General features: G+C 45.3%; 1 protein-coding gene across 1 annotated transcript in view; it reads left to right on the forward strand.

Annotated features, from left to right (window-relative positions):
- Positions 1-8191: 8191 nt before the first annotated feature.
- The window catches only part of CB4H12orf75 (chromosome B4 C12orf75 homolog), a 38630-nt gene continuing 25000 nt past the window's right edge, over positions 8192-21821 (forward strand). The window contains exon 1 of the mRNA XM_023257397.2: positions 8192-8814. Within this exon, the coding sequence (XP_023113165.2) occupies positions 8192-8814 (623 nt within the window). The remainder of the gene's footprint in view (positions 8815-21821) is intronic.

Below are 21821 nucleotides of genomic sequence, written 5' to 3' on the forward strand. Positions count from 1 at the left end.
ATGAATATCTTCTTTGCATTTAGCCCAAATGTGCTTTAGGGGCATCTTTTTGATTTGGGGATTTTTTTTTTTTTTTTTTTTTTTTTTTAGTTCTGTCTTCTCTAGAAGGTCAGCTCCTCGGTGGCATGAGTGAATGCTCACATATATTCCTGGGCCAGCTTTGGTCCAAACACTGAAGGAGGTGCTAGAGAAGCAACAGTGAAGCCAAACCAGGCCTGGTCTCTGTGCTAACAAATAAAATCTAGTGAGAGTGACAGACACTAAGCCAAGAATCACATGGAAAGCTAACGATGCAATTGTCACAACTGCTCAGAGGACCCAGAGTCTCTGTAACAGGGACATTTAACTTCATCGGGGAGGTGAGGCAGGCTTCTCTGAAGAAGTAATTCTTGAGTCAAACTTGAAGGCCAAGATGAATTAATCAGGCAAGGAGGAGAGAGACTATTCCAGGCAGCAAGAACAGCTAGTGCAAAGGCCCTGTGGTGGCAGGGACAGGAGAAGAACAAGAAAACAAAGAAGGTCATGAAAAGAGGACAGAAGCAGGAAAGTGGTTAGAGGTCAGACCAGGTGAGGCCTTGTAGGCCAGCTTTAGGACTTTTGTTTTTAAAAAAAATTTTTTTTTTCCAACGTTTATTTATTTTTGGGACAGAGAGAGACAGAGCATGAACAGGGGAGGGGCAGAGAGAGAGGGAGATACAGAATCAGAAACAGGATCCAGTCTCTGAACCATCAGCCCAGAGCCTGATGCGGGGCTCGAACTCACGGACCGCGAGATCGTGACCTGGCTGAAGTCGGACGCTTAACCGACTGCGCCACCCAGGCGCCCCAGGACTTTTGTTTTTATCGTGAGAGTAGTGGCAAGTTCTTGAAGATTCTCAGGAAGATGGGAGGGGTTGACTTGATTAGACTTACATTCTGTAAAGGATTCTGGTGCAAGGAATGGAGAGGGAGGAGAAGCCAGCCTTGATGCCTGACTAAGGTCTGGCCTGCCCTTTCTTACTTAGCCCTGCAGTCCGAACAGAGAGGCGGGGGTGGAGCAGGCCTGGCCAACCACATTTCTATACCCTCTTGTCCCCCGTGACTGGTTCATGGGTGAGCCTGGGATGGAAAGCTGGCTTGGTCAGAGTGACTACGGGAATTCAGTAAGAATTACCACGTGCATTCTTTTTGGCCTTGGACCGAAGCACACACGAAGAGCTGCTATAGCTGTCTTTTCCACCACGATGTGAAGAGTCTGATGCTACCAAGGCCACCAAATGGGACCTGAGGATGGGGCCCAGCTGCGGGGGGGTGGGAAGCTGAGTCCTGCTGGCTTTCGGTCTCTTGTCAAAGCTCAGTCGAACATGTCCTTGCTTATGTACTTTTCAGTTCCAGAAGCCAATGTCTCCCGTTTTGCTTTTGCCAGAGTTCACCCAAAGCGTGAGAGGGCTGCCGGCAGTTGGGGAGCATGGAAGCCGTCTCCCTGGGGGCACGCCCATCTGCTGCTTTAGGACTGTGGGAGAGACAGGGACTCCTATTTCAACTAGTCCTGCCGAGCAGAAGGGGCATCAGAGCGGTGGGCGGGAGAGAAATGGCCCCATGGCCTGGGAAGATGCATTTTTGGGTGTCTGATAATCTAATCTAGTTAGAAAAGTTTGATGAACATTACCCTTCCCTATGCTGGAAAGGGTACTGTTGTCTCTAGGGATCCTAGTAAAGTTCCTTCAGGAAACTTGGGCGCTGATGGAAAGGGGGAAGGGAGGGAACCAGGGAACAAGAGAGGCCAGAAAGGCCTGGAAGCTGTGGGGTGCGGGAGGGGTGTGGCAGCCACTGAGGCCAATGAGCCTGTGGCCAGGCCCCAGGGAAATCCTTCTCTCCCACCCACGATGGGGAGGTCCCTGCTAAGTACCTCCCAGCGCTGCCTCCCCAGCCAGTAACTCACTGGGCTTCTCAGCCAATTCTCTAGGTTTTCAGAGCCAAAGCCACATCCCAAATCTGATGGTTATTTGAGACCCAAAGGTTAGCCTCCCTCAATCTCTCATTCTCCCAAAGGAAGACTAATATCGGCAAGGGAGGAAGATAGCGAGATGCCATCAGCTCTGTGGGCCTTTCAGGATAAGCGGGGCAGAACGAGTATCATTCAGAGAGTAGAGCAGGAAACAAGAAGGCACGGGTTCAAGTTCTTACTCTTAACTATTAGTTAATAGTGCAATGGTGGGCTAGACCTCTCTGCTAGCATTGGATTCAACGTTCTTAAATCAAATGGTAAGCATGGTATGTAGATTACTGCCTTTAAAAACTACTCAGGAGGGGCGCCTGGGTGGCTCAGTTGGTTGAGTGTCCGACTTCAGCTCAGGTCATGATCTCATGGTTCTTGAGTTCGAGCCCCACGTCGGGCCCTGCGTTGACAGCTCAGAACCTGGACCCTGCTTCGAATTCTGTGTCTCCCTCTCTGCCCCTCCCCCGCTCATGCTCTGTCTCTCTCTCTCTCTCTCTCTCTCTCTCAAAAATAAATACATGTTTAAAAAAAAATTTTAAAAACTACTCAGGAAATGAACTCTCTCAAGTTTGGCGAAATCACCTGCTGTGTTAGTCACGATGGGAAGCAGAGATTCCCCACTTCTCTCTCAGCTGGAGGGAGGACAGCTTCTTTCTATCTCTGACCCTACATGGCATTTGGCCATGGCCCGTAGCTCAGTGAGGGTGGGGTTGGGTTTGTGACAGCAGCCGTGGTGGATGGAGGCAGTGGCAGCTGCAGTGGTGCTGATGGACAGGCACGTGCACTGAGGCTATATTGTCCCCAGTGCCCAGAATCCAAGCTTCCTGTTTCCCAGCCTTCGTATTAAGTCTGGGAACCATGCAACAGAACCAACGCCCGAGAGTTTTTACGAGGATTAAATGAGATAATTCATCAAAGTAGTCAGCATTGTGCCTGACTCATGGGAAGAGCTCAAAATGTTCATTATTATTGTTTTCAGAAAGATGATGCAAATTGTCTTGAAAAACCAGCCCTAGGATTAATAATGGCTGCTGGACAAAAAAATGTTTTTATGATTCTGTCTCTCACTTCTCTCCGTTTATACCCACACAAAAACATTTTTACCTGCTTTCATTGTGCAGTAAGGAAACACACTGTGGAGGACACCATCCCTGTCCTCAAGGAGCTAACAGTTTAATTAGAGAGATACAACTTACCTACATTCAGCGTTGTCTGCTAAAACACATCATTTGTGGGCTGAACGATAGCCTGTGCCAGAAGCAAATGTGTTGAAACATGTTCAAATGTTAAGCATGGAGAATGGCGGGGGAAGTCCCTATATTTCAGACCATCACTTTCCACAGCCAGTAACTCTCTCCAAGACCATGGGTACATTTTAAAACGAAATTCATTTGGTAACAAAAGAGTTCTCAATGACTCATGCGTTAATAGATAATGGAAGTTACAAAGTATTTACAACTGAACAACAGTGAAATTAATGAAATATGAAAACTTTTGGATGCAACATAAACCATATTGAGGAGAGAGGAAGGAAGGAAGGAAGGAAGGAAGGAAGGAAGGAAGGAAGGAAGGAAAGGAAGGAAGGAAGGAAGGAAGGAAGGAAGGAAGGAAGGAAGGAAGGAAGAAAGAAAGAAGGAAAGACTTAAATAAGTTTGGTGTTTAACTTAAGAAGTCATAAAAATAGGGGCAGCTGGGTGGCTCAGTTGGTTGAGCGTCCAATTTAGGCTCAGGTCGTGATCTCACAGTTTGTGAGTTCGAGCCTCACATTGGGCTCACTGCTGTCAGCACAGAACCCCTTTTGTATGTCTGTCCCCCTCTAGCTGTGCCCCCTCCCCTGCTCATTTGCTCTTCCTTCCTTCCTTCCTTCCTTCCTTCCTCTCTCTCAAAAATAAATAAACATTAAAAAAAGAAGTTATAAAAATAAGAGTATTCTCAAAGAATTTAGAAAAAAGAAAATAATAAGATAAGGGCTGGAAATAAATGGAAAACAAAACAAAAAGAGATAGCCAAAAAAACTAAAAGTGGACTCTGAAAACTCCAATAAAATGGACAAATATACAGCTAAACTAGTCAAGAAAGAAAAAGTGCAAGGAACACTATAGGAAGGCAGAAGGGGGCACAACCACACACATAAAAGAGACAAAAAAAATCACTGTGGGTAAATAACCAATCAATTTCGTGATCAGCTTCATGGCATTTAAAAGTGTCTAAGGAGCAGACACAGGTGCTACCGCATCTGCGTTAAGATCCGTTATGAACCCTGTGCTCTGTTTTTATATGTTAATGGTTTGTCATGATAACACAACCCTAACATCTCAATGGCTTAAACACAATAAAAATTTCTTTCTTGCTCATTCTTTAGGTCCAGCACGAGTGTGGGTGGGGACCTGTTTGATGTAGTGACTTAGGGGTCCAGGCTGATGCAGGATGCAACCCTTTCACACGAGCTGCCAGGGTCCTTGAAACTGGAGAATCTAGAACTCTCAGTCAAGAGTGTCTTCCTGTGTGGACGGCTTGGAGATGCGCTGTTCAGATCGCCCTTCAAGAGAGAACTTGCTGTGAGGAGTGGGGTTGGCTCACTGCCCCCAGCTTTTGGTACCTTTGGATCTGCTGCTGTGCCCCAGCTGAGGCCAAGCTCTCTCTGGGCAGCTCACAGCCCAGCCAGGTCCCTAGGGCCTGGCCATCTCTGCCCAACAAGGGGGTCCCCCACAAACAATCTGCATTTGAAGTTCTCCCTGGCCTTGGTCAAGACTTTCTCAGAGCTGCATCGCAGTCTGGGGTTCTTCCTACCTAGTCCTCTTTAGATATCCCTCTTTTTTTTTTTTTAAGTTTATTTATTTTGAGGGAGAGAACATGGGACAAGGGCAGAGAGAGAGAGAGAGAGAGAGAGAGAGAGAGAGAGAGAATCCCAAGCAGCCTCCCAATTGTCATTGCACAGCCTGACGCGGGGCTCGAACTCATGAATCTCGAGATCATGATCTGAGCCAAAGTCGGACACTTAACCAACTGAGCTGTCCAAGCACCGCATATACATATCCCTCTTCTTATTTCCCCCATGGGTGTTAGACCTCCAATGCAGCCTGAAGGCTTTCCCTGCCTACTTCTGATCCTGCCCCCTGGATCTTTCAGGTAGTACCCATAACAAATCTCTTCTACACCTGTCTACTAACTCCCAACAGACCAGAAGTCACAGAGCCTCTGACTCATATTTCACTTTTGTTCACACTTTATTGGCCAAAGCTAGTCATATGTCCGTGCCCATCTCCAAGGGGGTAGGGAGCCTAATCTAGAAGAGAACTAATCTAGAAGAGAGAGATAGTACAAAGGGACACATATGTTCTATCTATGACTACTACTGGTTAAGCAGCTACACTCTTACCCCCCCTCCATGCCGGCAGAGCCCCAATTTTGTTCAGGTGTCTATCCTGCACTCCCTGTCATGACTCAGGGATAAATTGTAACTTAACCAGAGCCAATTACAGCCATCCTATTCACCTTCCCAGTGGTTGCATCAGGAAGAGTCATGTGATCCAAATCGTGGCCAAAGAAGTGGGAGAGGAAGCGTTCCCAGTGCCTCTCAGCTTGGACCCAAAGGGGGAAAACAAAATCCCCCTTTTGTTGCTGAGTTCTGTTGTGTCCAGTGGCTGAGCTACCCAGAGCTGAGGCAGCTATCTTGCGTGTCCACAGGGAAAAGGAGAGAAACAAAAATGAAATTCGGGTTGCCAAACTTCTTGGTGGGGAACTCTTTATGGAAGAAAAACCATGAAAACAGACTATTTAGCTCCACGTTCTCCTGTGTCTTGCTTTCTTTCCCTGGCCAGATCAATTTCAGCCATGCACATCTTCTCTCCTCCTCACACCACATCGGTTCTTGTCTGAAGAATGAAAACAACAGCTCAATGGTGTGATTTAACTGGCACAGAGAATGAAGCCAAAATTGACCAGTCAGGAAATGAGACATGTATTAATGATTTTCTTTCGACTCATTGTTTTTGAAAACATCCAGATGCAATTAACTGTTATTTATAAAAAATAAAATAAATTCCCAAAAAGGAAAAAGGAGACACTAGACTTATTCTTTCACTCCACACTAGGGAGAGGATTGACATTTATGGGGCACTTACTATGTGCCTGACACTTTATCAGGAACTTTGCCTATATTGTCTCATCAAACGACTTCGCATCGCCCTTTGAACACAATTTTAACTCCTTACAAAGCCCATCATACCCAGTGTGATCTGGCTTACCTCCCCAACTACCCCTCTCTATCTCTGCTCTAGACCTGTCATGCTGGCCTTTTGTTCTATTTGTGAACCATATTCAGCATGTTCCTGTCTCAGGTTCGATTTCTTCTCTTCAATCACACCTCAGCTAAAATACCCCTTCTTTGGAGAGGTCTTCCTTGATGATCCTACCTAAAATAGTACCTCTCCTTCTACCCCTAGTCACCTATTTCAGTGCCCTGCTTTATTTTGTTTCCATCACACTTATAGTATCTAAAATTATCTTTTGTTTGATTCTAATCTGTCTCCTCCCACTGGCTTTTTCTTCTGTGCCTTGTTCACTGTTTCATCTCAAGCATTTAGAAAAGTGGTTAGCACAAAGGAAATAATGGTGTTTGTTGAAAGAATGAATAGATAACACACTCTGTAACCTTATAAGGCAGAGTACAAATCATTCACAAGGGTCAATGTCCTCCAACCTGAGACCACGAGGAACATGCTGGTAGTTAGGCAAGTTGGGTTTACGCTATTGCAGTGAAAGAGAAGCCACACCATAGGCAACCATCTCACTAACAATGTTAGGAAAGAATCCCTAGGACTTGGGTTCAAGTTAAATGATTATGGTTGGGATTTGAGAAAGCAGGACTTTTTGGGACACCCAGGTGGCTCAGTCGGTTGAGCATCTGACTCTTGATCTCAGCTCAGGTCATGATTTCACGGTTCGTGGGATCGAGCCCTCCTTCGGGCGCTGGTCTCACTTCCTCAGAATTACAGAGTGTCCTGGTCTGATATTGTTGTTCTGTGTAACTAGACGTCAGGATCTGTTTTTCTCTTTCTTGCAAGTGTCCTAGGGCTGGAGTCCAGTGTCAGCACAGAAATAAACAAGACTGTTTCCTTTGGCTGTTTGATAGTCCTCCCCTCCTCCTCTCCCCACCAATTTTGGGTTTGTATGGGGGTAGCCACTGAACAAAGATGGCGGAGGCCAAGGTAGAGAAACAGTGCTTCTAGAAGTCAGACAACTCAGAAACACCTTTCTTTGCCGAAAAATTAGTTACCACCTCAGAAGGTGCCCAAATCTATTTAATTTTCAAATGGGGGATCGTGTATCCTGAATGAGATTACCCCATGTTTACCATTGCCTCAAAGATCATGTTAATAGTCCACCAGGGTCTTGGTTCTAGTTCAAGGTTTTCTCTAAAGACAACTGTATTGTTTTAGAAAAGTGTTTCAACCAGGATCCCAGCATCCTCTGGGCTCCCGTAGCACCCTCTATTCCTTTGCTAACATCCCTGCTTATATTGTAATTAATCTGTTTATAATCTGTCTGCCTGGTTAGACTGTCTCCTACATGTTTGTATCACTGGAACTTAATTTTAACTAAGGACTTGGCACAGGCTACGTTCTCTATAAATATTAAATGGATTTAAAATGGAGATTTAATTCCTGGCTTGAATTCATCTCACAAAACATTTATGGTGTCTGTACTACGAGCCAGGAGGACACTATGATAAAACTGATAGTCCTTACCTTCAGGGAATTAGTATTCGATTCTAATAGACTTAAGAACAAGAAGAGCTGGCCTTTATTTAGGATCGGGCACCGGGTTACGCACCCGAGTGATTACTGCCATCTTAGAACAGCTGATACACTAATGGGTTAAGTAACTTTGATGAGGCCACACAATTATTAAGGGGGCAGAGCAGGGATTGTAAATCAGACAGTCTGACTCCTGTCACACTTGCCCAAATGTTAGGCTGAAAGGTGCCAAGTAAATTCAATTCTGTTATTAAATGAGTGGAGGTCCTTCGGGCTATCAACATTGCAGCAAATGCAATTAAAGTGGAGTAGGTTAGTAGCACCAAGCTAGGGAAGACTTTATGCTCTTTACCAAAGAGCTGCATTAGCTCTCTGTTTCAGCAGAAATGGATTTCGGTGTTGGCTTCAGATCTGAGTATCATTCAGTCAGTAACATTTATTGGGCGCCCACTGTATGCAAATAGCTGTTTCTGCCACTTCCTTTCCTACCCACATCCTGAAGCAGGGAGGGGAAGTGGGGAAGAAAACGCAAAGAGGGCGTGGAGGTCGGCGGGTGGGCATCTCCGGTCGCCTCCAGCCTCACCCCACTGCCGGCGCCGGCCACGCCCCCAGCCTCGCCCTAGCCCCCCAAACCCACTTTAAACTCCCGCCCCCTCTTAACGACGACCAATGCCCGGCCGGGGAGCCCGAAGGAGACCGAGGATTGGCCGGCGCGGCGGTTGCCGAGGTGACGGGTGGGTCCGGCGGGGACCCCGACCGCGGCGGGGGCGAGGGGTGCGGGGCGGCTTCCGCCCCCGGGCCGCGCCGGCTCCTCTCGCGCGCCCCCTCCCCCCGCGTCCCAGCCCGCACCGCTCCGCTGCGGGAGGGGGCGACCCGGCTCTGCCCCCCTCCCCCCGGCCCGGCGCGCCCCGCGCGCCCCGCGCGCCCCCCGCCGGCCTCCGGCTCCGGGCGCACCGCCCTCCGCCTCCGTCTCCGCCCCCAGGACCCGCGGCCGCCCGCTCCCGAGCGCGGCTTCCCCGGCCAGCGGCGCGATGGGCTGCGGGAACTCCACCGCCACGAGCGCGGGCGCCGGCCGAGGTGAGCGGGGGCGCGGGCCGGGGACTCGGGGGCGGCGGGGAGGTCTGCGGGGCGGGCCGCCCGTGCGGGAGAGGCCGGGGTAGGGGTGGGGGGAGAGGGGGCGGGGCGGGGACCCCGCGAGGCAGGGCGCGCAGCCCCCCTCTCTCCCCGTCCCCATTTTCGGGCCGGGGGGGCGCAGGCCGCCCGCTCTCGGAGGGACCCAAGGCAGGGCATTTCCCCACCCCGCGCGGGGGCGGTCTCGGCGGGACGCGGAGAGCCTGCGGGGCGGTCCTGCGGAGGGTGCGCGGGGAGGACGCGCGGCGGGGCTCCCCTGCAGCGGGTAGCCCGGCGCCCTCCGGGGGCAGAGGGCTCCTGCGCGCGGTCCGCAGCCGCTCCGTCCGCGCCCCGCCGCCTCGCGGTCCTCGCCCCCAGCCCCTCGGACCCCTGGCGCTGCGACAGGCAAGTGCGGCAGAGCAATTCAGGACTTTCTCGGTGGTGCTGGTGGCGGCGGGGTGCGAGTGGGTCGGGCAGAGCCGCAGACGGGGCTCCGAAAATTCATCCGAGTCTGTCCTGACGCCTAAAACCGGCCGGGCTGCCCGAAGGATGTCTCCGAGAGGCTGCAGTTTCAAGGATGCTTTAAGACAAAGTGTGACAAAGCTTGCATATTCGCAGTGATCGCTTCATGTAGTTGTCACTGGAAAATCTATTGAAACTTCTTTTACTCCACTTCATTTTGTGGATTGGCAGGCAGGCGACAGCTCCCGAGATTTCCCCCCTGTCAGCCAGGCTTTCTTGTCGGGTGACTTATTCCAAAGCTCAACTCTTCTTCGCATTTAGCCCAGCTAGCGTCTCCCAGTTAAAGAGTCAGGATCTGTTTGGAGAAATGTGTGCTGGCCTGTTTTGGTAATTCTTCTGGTTAAAGAGCTTCTAGTCTCCTCCAGTTGAGATCAGCCAGATGCCACATCCTATCCCCACCGGCAAATGCAAGCAGCAGTCTGATGCGGCAGTGTTTCCTAGCACGCTGATGTGGGCGCCCTGTCAATAACTTGGTGACCTTGGGCCTGTCACTTCCCTTAACCCAGACCTCCGTGGAAGATGGAGTTTAAAATTCGAGCCCTGTTTGTTTATTTATTTTAAAGTTTATTTTGGCGTTTTGCTTAGTGGGATCAGGTGTGGAAAGCTGCCCTGTTAACTGGCCAAGTTTGTTTTCTCCTGTTTGTGGGTAATCTCACATGGAATATTCCGTTTTCGGACAAGGCGCTAAAATATGTGGGCTCCTAGTCTCAGAGCTGTGAATTAACCCAGGTGAAGGATTCACTGAAAAGTTGATCTGTTACAGGTGATCTTTATCATCTTGAATTAAATTCTTGTTCTTGGGATATGCAGAGAGCCACCAGGGACCAAATCTTTTCCATCCATGTAACAGTGAGACGGGTTAGTAAGCACCTTAGGAAGCACCTTGTGCTAACGAGGACAAACAGGATTCTAACCTGAGAGTGGCCAGAATGCTCTGGTTGGAAACCTGGAACAGTGTCAAGGCCACATCCTGCACGATGCGTTGTGTCTCTCAATCCGATGTGCACCGGGACCCCATGCAGGCCACTGCAAGGTTAAGAACAGGGCATCTGGGTGGCTCTGTTGGTTGAGCGTCCGACTCCTGATTTCTGCTCTGGTCATGATCTCACGGTTCTGGAGTGTGAGCCCCGCTTCTATCAGTGCAGAGCCTGCTTGGGATTCTCTCTGTCTTCCTCTCTCTCTGCCCTCCTCTCTCTCTGCCCCTCCCCCACTGGAGCATGCACTTTCTCTTTCTCAAAATAAGTAAGTAAACTTAAAAACTGAATAAAAATTTAAAAAAGGTCCACAATTATCCACATTAAAAAAATCATAGGAAGGATTTGTAACATTTTCTTTAAAGTAGAGCTATACGGTCGGTTAGTTCATTTGCGTTTTTATTTATTAATGAACTGCTTGTCAGATTTGGGGCCAGGAGGGAGGAGTACCGTTGCTACATCAGAACAACCATAAGGTAATTTGGAAATGGTAATGTAAGAAAATGGGAAAACATGATTCTTTTTACAGATATTTGGTTGACCTTTTCTTTTTTTTCCCTAGGTGCACATCCCTTATTACATAAAAGGAGGTATAGTTCTATTGAACAGTACATGCAAAGTGCATGTCTTCTGGTTGGGTAGCTTCTCTTTTGTTTATGAAGAAGAGTTCACGTAAGAGCATGCTGTTCTCTCCTCTGGCTTGCTCTTTGCTAAAAATTACTTTTCGTTCGGGGAAGAACAAGATAGCGAGTGCAGACCGTAAAACATGACAGAGAAGACATGATGAGTAAGGACTTACTGCATCACTTCTTTGGTGGATCTGCCCCGTCTTTCACAAGGTCCTCCCCCAAACATTTCCTTGCTAGAATCCAGCTGGCCAGCTTTGGCATTTGGTCATTGTTATTTTGAAATTTTCTGTCAGCTGGTGGCAGGACTTGAGTTTCAGAAAGGAAATGCATCAGGATGAACTATGTAAGGTTAAGAAAAATAAAACCACAGTGCAAAGGTATTCGGATATCTTTCAGTTGTGAACTTTGACATCAGCGTCCAAAACGCTATTGGCCAAGTTGCAAAGTTGTGGTCCTGAACCCAAGTGGCATGAAATGCGTTAAGTAGATGTTGTCCCTGCCCTCTAGGTACTTACCATGCACAACTTCTGAAATATCCCGGGGTCATACAGGTCAATAGCTATCCTTGAGATTTTCAGCAATCCATCCATCCATCCGTATATACATAATATAAAAGTACAGAGAGAAGGTGAGAAGGATGCTCAACTTGGAGACTGGGGACTAGGGCTCAAGCTTGACTTTGGTTCTGTGCTGGTTGCGTTGCTATGGGTATTTCATTTCACTTTTCTGAGTTACAGAGTGAAAGCACTATGTAAGCTGTAATTTATTATAGAGTAGTGGAATATTACCATGTTGAAGGTAAAATGGCTTTCCCTGAGCATTTTTCTACAAGAATGTGGCAAATCTACTTCCAAAGGATACATTAACACCTAATAATAATACCCTTAAACCTAAAATCTTTATTATAAGCCCTGTTTTACTCTCTAAGTAATTCAGGTAAAACACAATAATTGTTTCTCCTCTCCCTGATCTGAACAACTGCCTTTCTTGGCTTTTGCCTGGAGAAATTGGTTAATGTGACAAATTGATATTTAGTAGTGTACTTGTGTAAATTTGATTCCGTATGTCCAGTATATGGAGAAACTGATATGCAGTAAAATGATCAAACAGCCGTAAGGAATCAGCCCCTAGATCACTCAGGCCCTAGGTAATTTCTCCTAAGGAGATTTCTAACCATAAACTTCTGCACAGTCCACCTGTACGTGCAGAACGCTGGACTTTACTAGGAGCTTTAAGGCAAAGGCTGAGCAACCAGCAAAAGGTAATTGAATGAAATCAAACTTTCACGCCCTTGAGAAGTTGATAGTCTAGGCAGGAAGATGAACCATTTGAGAACATTTGCAAAGCAAAGTATGATAGAATGCACGTTGAACATCCAAGTGCCCAGGAGATGTTGACTAATACAGTTTAATCAGAGGAGGCTTCGGGGAGGAGTTGCGCTGCTGGTCCAAATGGGGTCATGAGAACCATTGCGATTGCACAAGAGCTCTCTCCATCGTAATGTTCTAGTAAGATCACTGTCTCAATGTAGGAGTTTGATTTTCCCCAACCTAGAACTGTGTTAGGTTTCTTGCGTAGTCTAGAGTCTAGACCCTAAATGGTAGGGCAACATTTGGATTAAATTATCCATTTTAAAAGTGCTGCATTTACTATAAAGCAGGGAGCTCTGATTGTTTCTCTTTGCTCCCCACCCCCACCTCTCTCTCTCAGCAATCAGATTCTCTGTTCCCTTGTTTTTCTTTGAGCATATGTATATTTTTAAACTTAAGTGGAGAAAAGAGTAGCCCTGCATTTAGGCTAATGATCTAAACAGGTCAGCCATTCCCTTTTATATTTTCATACATATAGATGGCTGAGTGAGTCTGTAATGTAAGCCAGACCGTCTCTTTTTAGGTAAACCAGAAAATCCTTAAAACGTCTGGATGGTTCCAAATATCTACAATAGCCTACTTCAGTGCAGGCTAAGGCTGTGGAAATTCTTTGCAGCAGAGGACTTATTTCAGATGTTTTCTGCTCATGGTACTTGATTGAAATTTTTAGTTGTAGTTTTTCTACCAGATATATCTAATTGGTAAGTGTCTGATCATAACTTCGTGGCAGCTTAGTATCAGAAAGTTTCTGTAATGGTTCTTCTGCTCTTTATATAACATTAGTCTGAAGAGGAGGAGTTTGATAATTATTTGCTCTATTTTTATCAGTGTACCCAGGGAGTTAATACAATCCTTTTGAGTCCAGTTATTTAGATTAGTTTTTTCCTCATCCTCAATTAGCCAGATAATTGCATTCTCTTCTTTTGATGTAGCTGTGTGGTCCAGCTTTAGTGTACATGTATCAGTGGTTCGGTAGTACTGAAATGTTGCCACTGTGCTTAGCGTTAGTGCAGACCGTATGGGGGAATAACATAAAATTTTGTTGATAGCACCCAGGAAGTCACTTATGTCATAAGTGGCATTTTCTTTTAATTTTTTTTTCAACGTTTATTTATTTTTGGGACAGAGAGAGACAGAGCATGAACAGGGGAGGGGCAGAGAGAGAGGGAGACACAGAATCGGAAACAGGCTCCAGGCTCTGAGCCATCAGCCCAGAGCCCGACGCGGGGCTCGAACTCACGGACCGCGAGATCGTGACCTGGCTGAAGTCGGACGCTTAACCGACTGTGCCACCCATGTGCCGCGGGCCTGGCTGGCTTTAGTAGTTCACGTTGGTTATAGGGTGTTGGGAAGGAAGGAAGAGTGGGAAGGAAGGCAGGAAAGCCTCAGAGTTGAGGGGGGCCTCTGGTGCCACAGGGCCCCGGTTCAAATCCTGCTTTTGTCATTTATCAGCTGTGTGACCTTGGGCAACTCACTTACACTGTACCTTAGTTTTCTCAACTATAAAATGAGGGAGTAATAATAGAACTTACTCAGGGTAAAATGAGTTAAGGTAAGCAAAGTCCTTAGAACAGCGTCTCATATATTGTAAGCACTCCCTGCGCTGTTTATTATTAATATAGGGAAAGACTTTGGTAAGTGGTGTAGAAGGAAAGAGCGGGCATACAGCAGGGGCATACTTTAAAGCTGCTGCCTGGAGTCAGGGGAGTGAGAAGGGCCTGGAGTGTTGGAGGCATTGATGTCAGAGACCCCTGGGACAGCGAGGCTGAGGATGGGCTGCATGGGACGGAGAAATAAAAATGAACCCAAAGAAATGCCTGGGTCACTGGAAGATTCTGTCGCCTCTAAAGGGAAGGTAGGAAGGTGCGGGTGACTGGTATTCTCCTGGAGGTTGCGGTGAGAAGTGATGGTGAATGAGGAGAGATGTAGAAGTACTCCTGTCCAGGCATTTAACCACTCATGCGACAGAATCTGGACATCATCAGGACGTTCCCGCGTCCCGGCTCCGTGGAACTGATGTTGCTGTTGCGTGCAGGGTTTGCAAAGGTGACCTCAGCGAGTTACTCAGTTCTGCCATAAGCCACTTAGCGCTCGATATAGACATGGTTAAATTATGATATAGGAGCGAGATGCCAATCCCTTACCTTATGTCTGTACTTATGTGGCAGCCTTTATTTATTAATTTTTAGCTGCCTAATGTGGAGCTGCTCAACAAGGACAACCTGCAAACAGAGAGGTTTTGTAAGAGCCTCCATATTCATGCACGTAATTTTATATTTCTAGGACACATTGACCTGGATTTTTTTCTCTTATTGAAGAGATGACTTACGAATCTAGTTCTTTTATTGGCTTCTTGAAAAAATAACATTGCTTTGGATGAACTATGAGCTGTTTTTCAACTTCTTTTGGCCAAACTGAGACTATGACATCGTTTTAGAACTATTATGGGTCAGAAGAGACATCACAAGCTGTCAAAATTAAAGAGAAGTTTGTTTAGTTTTTCTGTAGTTATGTTTATACAGTTCTCAGAGGGCCTTTTCTTTCCTTTTATAAAACAAATAAAGAGTAAGACATTCCTGCCTATTTTTTATTATTTCCCATAAGAACCATAGTCATTTATGTTTCTGGTCACTTATGCTGAAAGAAGAGTGATTTGTAAATCTTTAGTGCTTTTTTAGAAATACTTCATGTACACAATTTTATTTTTTGGCACGTGTGTTTAAATGATCACCACTCAGTTGGAAGAAGGAAGTATGATTTAATATGTAATTTAGCAGTTTATTTACTTGTGAATATTTCATCTGTAACATTTCTACACATAGAACATATTTATAACATAAATTCTATACGGTGCAATAGAACGGTGGTGAAAAAAGGCATTAATAGGCTAGTTTGTCCTGGTGTCTGGGTTAGTCGGTTAAGCATCCGACTCTTGATCTCAGCTCAGGTCGTGATCTCCCAGTTCGTGAGATCCAGCTCCTGGATCATGTGGGGCTCTGCGCTGACAGCATGGAGCCTGCTTGGGATTCTTGCCCTCCCTCTCTCTCTCTCTCTCTCTGCCCCTCCCCCGCTCACACTATCTCTCTCTATCTCAAAATAGATGCACATGAAAGAAAAAAAGAAAGTAGAACCTTTCTCTAAAAATTAATTAATTAATTAAATAGGCCAGTTTTTGAAATGTAAAAATGTATGTAGCCTTTCTTTAAAAAAGATCGATCTTTTCTTTATATTAGCATTTGGCACATGGGAGGAAGCTTGTGACAATAACTGTATGAATCTGAACAATGTTGAGAACGTACCCGACTGTACAGCTCACTCTTTATTTGTAAGGCTGTTTAGATTGTGAAGGAACGTCTGTCTATAAGAACCAAGGTGTGACCATCCGTCTCCCTAAAACTGCTGAACCCATGTTGTGTCTTGTAGCTGGCTTGCTTTATCATTCACGAGGAGTAAGATTGTGTCTGTGTTTCTAGAATGTATGACTGTAACATTAAATTTAATCCTTCCCCCTGCAAACCTTAATTTTGCTATATATTTCTTTTCTTTAAAAAAAATTTTTTTTTAACGTTTATTTATTTTTGAGACAGAGAGAGACAGAGCATGAACAGGGGAGGGGCAGAGAGAGAGGGGGAGACACAGAATCTGAAACAGGCTCCAGGCTCCGAGCTGTCAGCACAGAGCCCGATGCGGGGCTCGAACTCACCGTGAGATCATGACCTGAGCTGAAGTCAGACGCTTAACCAACCAAGCCACCCAGGCGCCCCTATATATTTCTTTTCAAAAGAGAATTTTGGGTTTTAGAGGGAAGGAGGAGGACAGGGGTGAGAGGTGTAGTGGGAGGAATGGTGGCCTCTAAAAAGATATGGCTGTATCCTAATCCCTGGAATGTGTGAATTATCTTACTTGGAAAAAGGGTCTTCGCAAATGTAATTACGGTAAGGATTGTGAGATGAGGAGATCATCCTAGATGGTCTGGGTGGGCCCTAAATCCAGTGATAAGTGTTCTTATAAAAGAGACACAGTGATGTGGGGACGTGGGTGGAGTAGAGTGCACACGCTATGAGGTCACAGACCAAAGAATGCCAAGGAATGCTCACTGCCACTAGATGCTAAGAGGAACATGGAAGTTTGGACCTGTTGATGCCTTAATTTTATGCATCTGGACTCCAGAACTCCAAGAGCAGTATTTCTGTTGTTTTATGCCAGCCCATCTTCGGTGATTTGTTAACAGCCATACAAAACTAATACAGAAAGTTTTTCTGCAGTTATTCGGGAATGGGATATAACTAGAAAAGAAGGAAATACAGTTTACAAACCATACCTTTTCCCTTCTGATGCAGTCCAGTTTCCCAGTTCTCTGACACCAAGTGGGAGCCCTCCGATGCAGTTCACTTCTGACACTGACCACCTGGAGTCTGTGTCCATCACCACAGATTTAAGGGCAAGGTGCCGTAAGATGTCCTCAATTCTTTTTATTTTTTTTTAACTTTATTTATTTATTGTGCATGCACGTGTGCAAGGGCACATTGGGGAGGGGCAGAGAGTCCCAAGCAGGCTCAGCGAAGAGCCTAATGCCAGGCTCGATCCTGTGAACTGTGGGATTGTGACCAGAGCCCAAATCAAGAGTCAGACGCTTAACTGACTGAGCCACCCAGGCACCCCCAAGATGTACTCACTTCTGACACCAGTCGCAAATACTGGGTCCCCATTACTCCCACTTCTATCCAACTTGGCAGCAAATTTGGGTGTTCCCACAGCTCTCCTCCTCAGATTTGATAATTTGCTAGAATGGCTTAGAATCCAGGAAGGCACTTTACTCACGGGTTTAAATTTACCAGTTTATTATAAAGGACACAAACGAACAGCCAGATGGAGAGGTACATAGAGTCATGTCTGGAAGTGTCCCGAATATAGGAATCTCTGCCTCCATAGAGTTGGATTGTGCCACCCCCCCTAGCACATGGATGTGGTCGCCAAGTCAGAAGCTCTTGGAACCTTGTTGTTTAGGGGTTTTTAGAGAGGGTTCATTACATAGGCCTGATCGATGGAATCATTGGCTATTGGTGATTAACTCAATCTCCAGCTCCTCTCCCCTCCCTGGGGAACAGGGATGAGACCAAAAGTTCCAAGCTTCTAACAAGGCTTGGCTTTCCTGGCGACCAGTCCCCATCTCGATTCTATCTTGGGTCCTGCCAGGAGTCCCTTCATTAGTATGAAAGAGGCTCCTATTACCCTTATCACTCAGGAAATTCCAAAGGTTTTAGAAGTTTTGTGCCAGGAACAGGGGACAAAGCCCAAATATTTTTCTATGACCCCACAATATCAGATTAAATTTTTTAAGTGTTTGAATAAATTGGGTTTGCTGTGCATTTTCAAGTGACTGAGGCTTTTGACTTTGAGACTCATGAATAAAATATTAGTCTTTTGAAGTGTGTAAAGTAAGGTATACACAGTCTTGGTGAAGCGAAGTGATGTTTGAAACAACCAACAATGTTTAATTAACTGTTTCCTACTTTTTTGTCTGTAGGGAAATGTTCTTCCTTATAGACCCAAACTATTTATAATAACTTTTTGTCACTGAAATTGCATATAGTACTTGTCTGAGAGCAAACCTTAGACCCTTTCTCCTTTTTAGGAAGGTACTTAAAATGATCATCCTTTATACAGTTTTGGAAAGTAGTCATCAGATCTCTAGTGTATATATTTTGTGATGATTTCATGCCACAAGAAGCATTGTTACCTTTCCTCCGTCTCTGTTTCTTCTGAGGCCATTATATTAATGCGTCAAGGCTATGTTTAAACGGTAAAGAGTCATTTTGGCAGGAAATGAGGTGGTGCTAACAGGAATCAATGTTGTATCCCAGGGGCCAGGAAAGAATTAGATACCATTATAAATATTCGTTTAGCAAATGATAAATCACATGGACCATAAACACAATTTAAAGCAAATGGGATTTTGCCACTATCTGAATTGTTCTAGGTATTTTTTTTTTTTTTTTTTTGTGGCATAAATTCTCTAGAGATCTCCCTCTGGTTAATTAAAATCAATATATAGGTGAAGTGTGATTACAGTGCTGTGGTGATGGTAATGATTTTTCTTCTATTTAGTTTTACAGTTTTATCCTTTTGCAGAACAAAGATATTTTACATTTTATGTACCTGCGTATTCTGATAGTTTTGCCAAGGTTTGCAACAATAACCCATTTTTTATTTTTTTTTTTTACTCTGAGAACTTGTGTGTTGGGGAGTCATGGTATACCTGTTCTGGTTCTATAAAATCATTACTACCATGTTCCCTTGCTTCTAAGATGCACATTTTCTTCCCTTAAAACAAAAAATGGAGCATATATTAGGATCACGTGAATACCTGTAGTGTTTCTGACTTCTTTGCCCACCCCGCCGCTGCATGTATTAAACAGATGGTGCCCTTTATTTATTTTCCAACGTTTTTTATTTATTTTTGGGACAGAGAGAGGCAGAGCATGAATGGGGGAGGGGCAGAGAGAGAGGGAGACACAGAGTCGGAAACAGGCTCCAGGCTCCGAGCCATCAGCCTAGAGCTCAGAGCCCGACGCGGGGCTCGAACTCACGGACCGCGAGATCGTGACCTGGCTGAAGTCGGACGCCTAACCGACTGCGCCACCCAGGCGCCCCCAGATGGTGCCCTTTAAATGAGGGACATTTGCAAACAGGAAAAATGGTGGGCTGACTTCCTTTGGGAAGGTAATACCAGGCACCTGCATGGGGCCTGCAGCCATCAGGTGAAGTGAATGGAAGGTTCCCTTCACCTTCCATTGGCTTCCAACGGCTGATGAAGTACTCATCAGACAACATGTTGCTGTTTTGAAACTAGTCACACACACATTGTGCTTTGTCTTCTCAGCTGCTTTTAATCTGCCCGGTATTAGCAGTTGAAGCAGTGATTTAGTGACCTTGGACGGAATGATCAGAGCAAGGACTTGGCGTGGGTCTCTGCCTTCCCATCCCACACTGTTCTTTCCCTGCCGCCCTGGGGCCATCCCCGAGATGGAGTGAGGTGGCTGCTGTCCCCTCTGCTCTCTGTGTGGATTTATCAGACGGCCCTTCATCTCTCTGCTGAGGACTCCTGGTCCACACTATGATCTCTGCTTTCTTCTCTCTGGAAGACTTTGCAGAATCAAAGTTTCCCACCCCTCTGGCTCTCCTGACCACAATAAACCCTCAAAACATTCCCTGTGCTTTTCCATGAAAATGAAAATACGAAAATCAAGATATTATTTTCTCTCTAGACTTTCTTCCAAATTCTTACACTCGTTTTGACTCTGAAATAAAACATTCATTTACACAGGTTTTTGGTGGCACTAATCCTTTGCTTATTTTTTCTATCAAAACATCCAATGTTCTTAGGTTAAGATTTTGTTTTTTTAATTTTAGGATTTTTTTTTGGTTTTATGACTTCAGATTCCAAACCAACTTTTATTTCTATAATTTTAATGATAGTTGTGACATAAAAATGTTACTTTTCTTTAAAGAAAGGAATGAAGTTTGTTACAAAGTTAGGGTTTGGTCAGAACCTTAAAAGAATTTGTTTGAGACACAGTCTTGATTATCTTTATGCTCTGCTTTGAATGTGTAGGATTACAGATCTTAAATTAACATCACTGGGGTACAGTTCGTGCAGTTTTGGCAATAACTTTTCCTGCAGGTTTATTGCTTACTTTGTAGCACATTTTTTATTTTTAAATCTCTATGACTTGGGCAGAAATTATTTTAATTCCCATTTCATAGGTATGGAAATTGAGATATTAATTTCTAATGAAATTGACTGCTAATAATAACACCTTAGCTATTTTTATGTAGCAGACTTTATTCTAGGTGTTGACATGCATCTTTAAAAAAAAATCTTGGGGTGCCTGGGTGACGCAGTCAGTTAAGTCGCCGACTTCGGCTCAGGTCATGATCTCACAGTTCACGAGTTTGAGCCCCACATCAGGCTCCGTGCTGACAGCTCAGAGCCTGGAGCCTGCTTCGGATTCTGTGTCTCCCTCTCTCTGCCCCTCCCCTGCTTGCACTCTGTCTCTCTGTCTCAATCTCAAAAATAAATAAACATTTAAAATATTAAAAAAAATCTCCACAGTAGCGTCAGATAATGAAAGATGAAACTGAAGCTGCAAAATAAAATATGGGCATCTATCTGGGGTCTTAGGGATTGCAATCTGGGAGACAGGAATTTGACCAAAGTTGAAAACATACTCTGAAAAGACAAAGGAGGTTAGAGTTTTTAGAGGAAAGAGAAGGTGTTCATAAATTGTTTTGAAGAAAAGGTGTTTGGTGCTGGCTTAAGTACAGTTAAAGTAATCTATGTGTGATTGGTTGCTAGTGTGAGAAAGCCCGTTTTGGTCCATTATAACACAAGTAGATGCCTTAGCTTTTAGCTGAGTTCAGCAAAAGGATTCTGAGAATTTGGGACAGAATATGTGCATGAGCTGGGCCTGCCTCCTCACTGTCCTCCCTGATGCATTTTTTTTTTTTTTAAGTTTTAGTTCTTTATTTTGAGAGAGAGAGAGAGAGAGAGAGAGAGAGAGAGAATGAATCCCAAGCAAGCTCCACACTGTCAGCTCGGAGCCTGACACGTGGCTCCATCTCATGAAAGTGAGATCATGACCTGAGCCCAAATCAAGAGTCAGATGCCCGCTCAGCTGACTGAGCCACCCAGGTGCCCCCCACCCTGTTCCATTTTAAATGGAACCATAGCTCTTAGCTGTGGTTATTCCATTTTATTCTCTGTTCTACATTAACTTTTGAGAAAGATACTCGTATTACCCTCTTTTGACACAAGGGAGGGAAGTGAGGTTTTAAGAGATTAAAAAACACTACCTAGTATAGTTGGAACCAAGTTCTGTGTTGCTCAGATGAGGATCCTGGGAGGAGGCAGTGTGTAGATGGGGCTGGCCATGTTGAGGAGAGAATCTGTGCTGAATGATAGGAATGGGGTCTAGAAGAGAGGGGTTGTTTTTGGCATGTGGGTGGGAAGCCAAGATGGGACAGGTTTCAGTAGCAAATAGGAGCAGAGTTAGAAATGCATGTAACACCCTTGGGAGCTAGGCTGGTGTCCTTAAGACTCGTAGTTTACTGAGGATGTCCCTCCAATTTGTCTTGTGCTTTACTTTGTGACTAGTGCATGGTGTGACTTAAGGCCATGTGGACACCAGCTTAGAACATGTGTGACTTGGAAATGAAAATATTTCTCAAATCTGTCAGCTTATCTGGAAAATGAAGGAATCGGATTAGGAGATCTGTAAAATCCTGTCTAGAACTGACACCTTAGAGTTTATAGAATTGTTAAAAGTGGGCAGAAGAAATTCAGATTTTAATATTTGAATGTCATGATTTTCTTGCTCTCTTTTTTTCTTTTTGAAGTGCTCTTTTTGAAACATATTTTCAACTTGTCTCTTCTAGAACATCATTTTGGATGGGTATCGGGATTCATATTTTTGTAG

The sequence above is a fragment of the Felis catus genome, chromosome B4 (genome assembly GCF_018350175.1).
Source record: "Felis catus isolate Fca126 chromosome B4, F.catus_Fca126_mat1.0, whole genome shotgun sequence".
NCBI lineage: Eukaryota > Metazoa > Chordata > Mammalia > Carnivora > Felidae > Felis > Felis catus.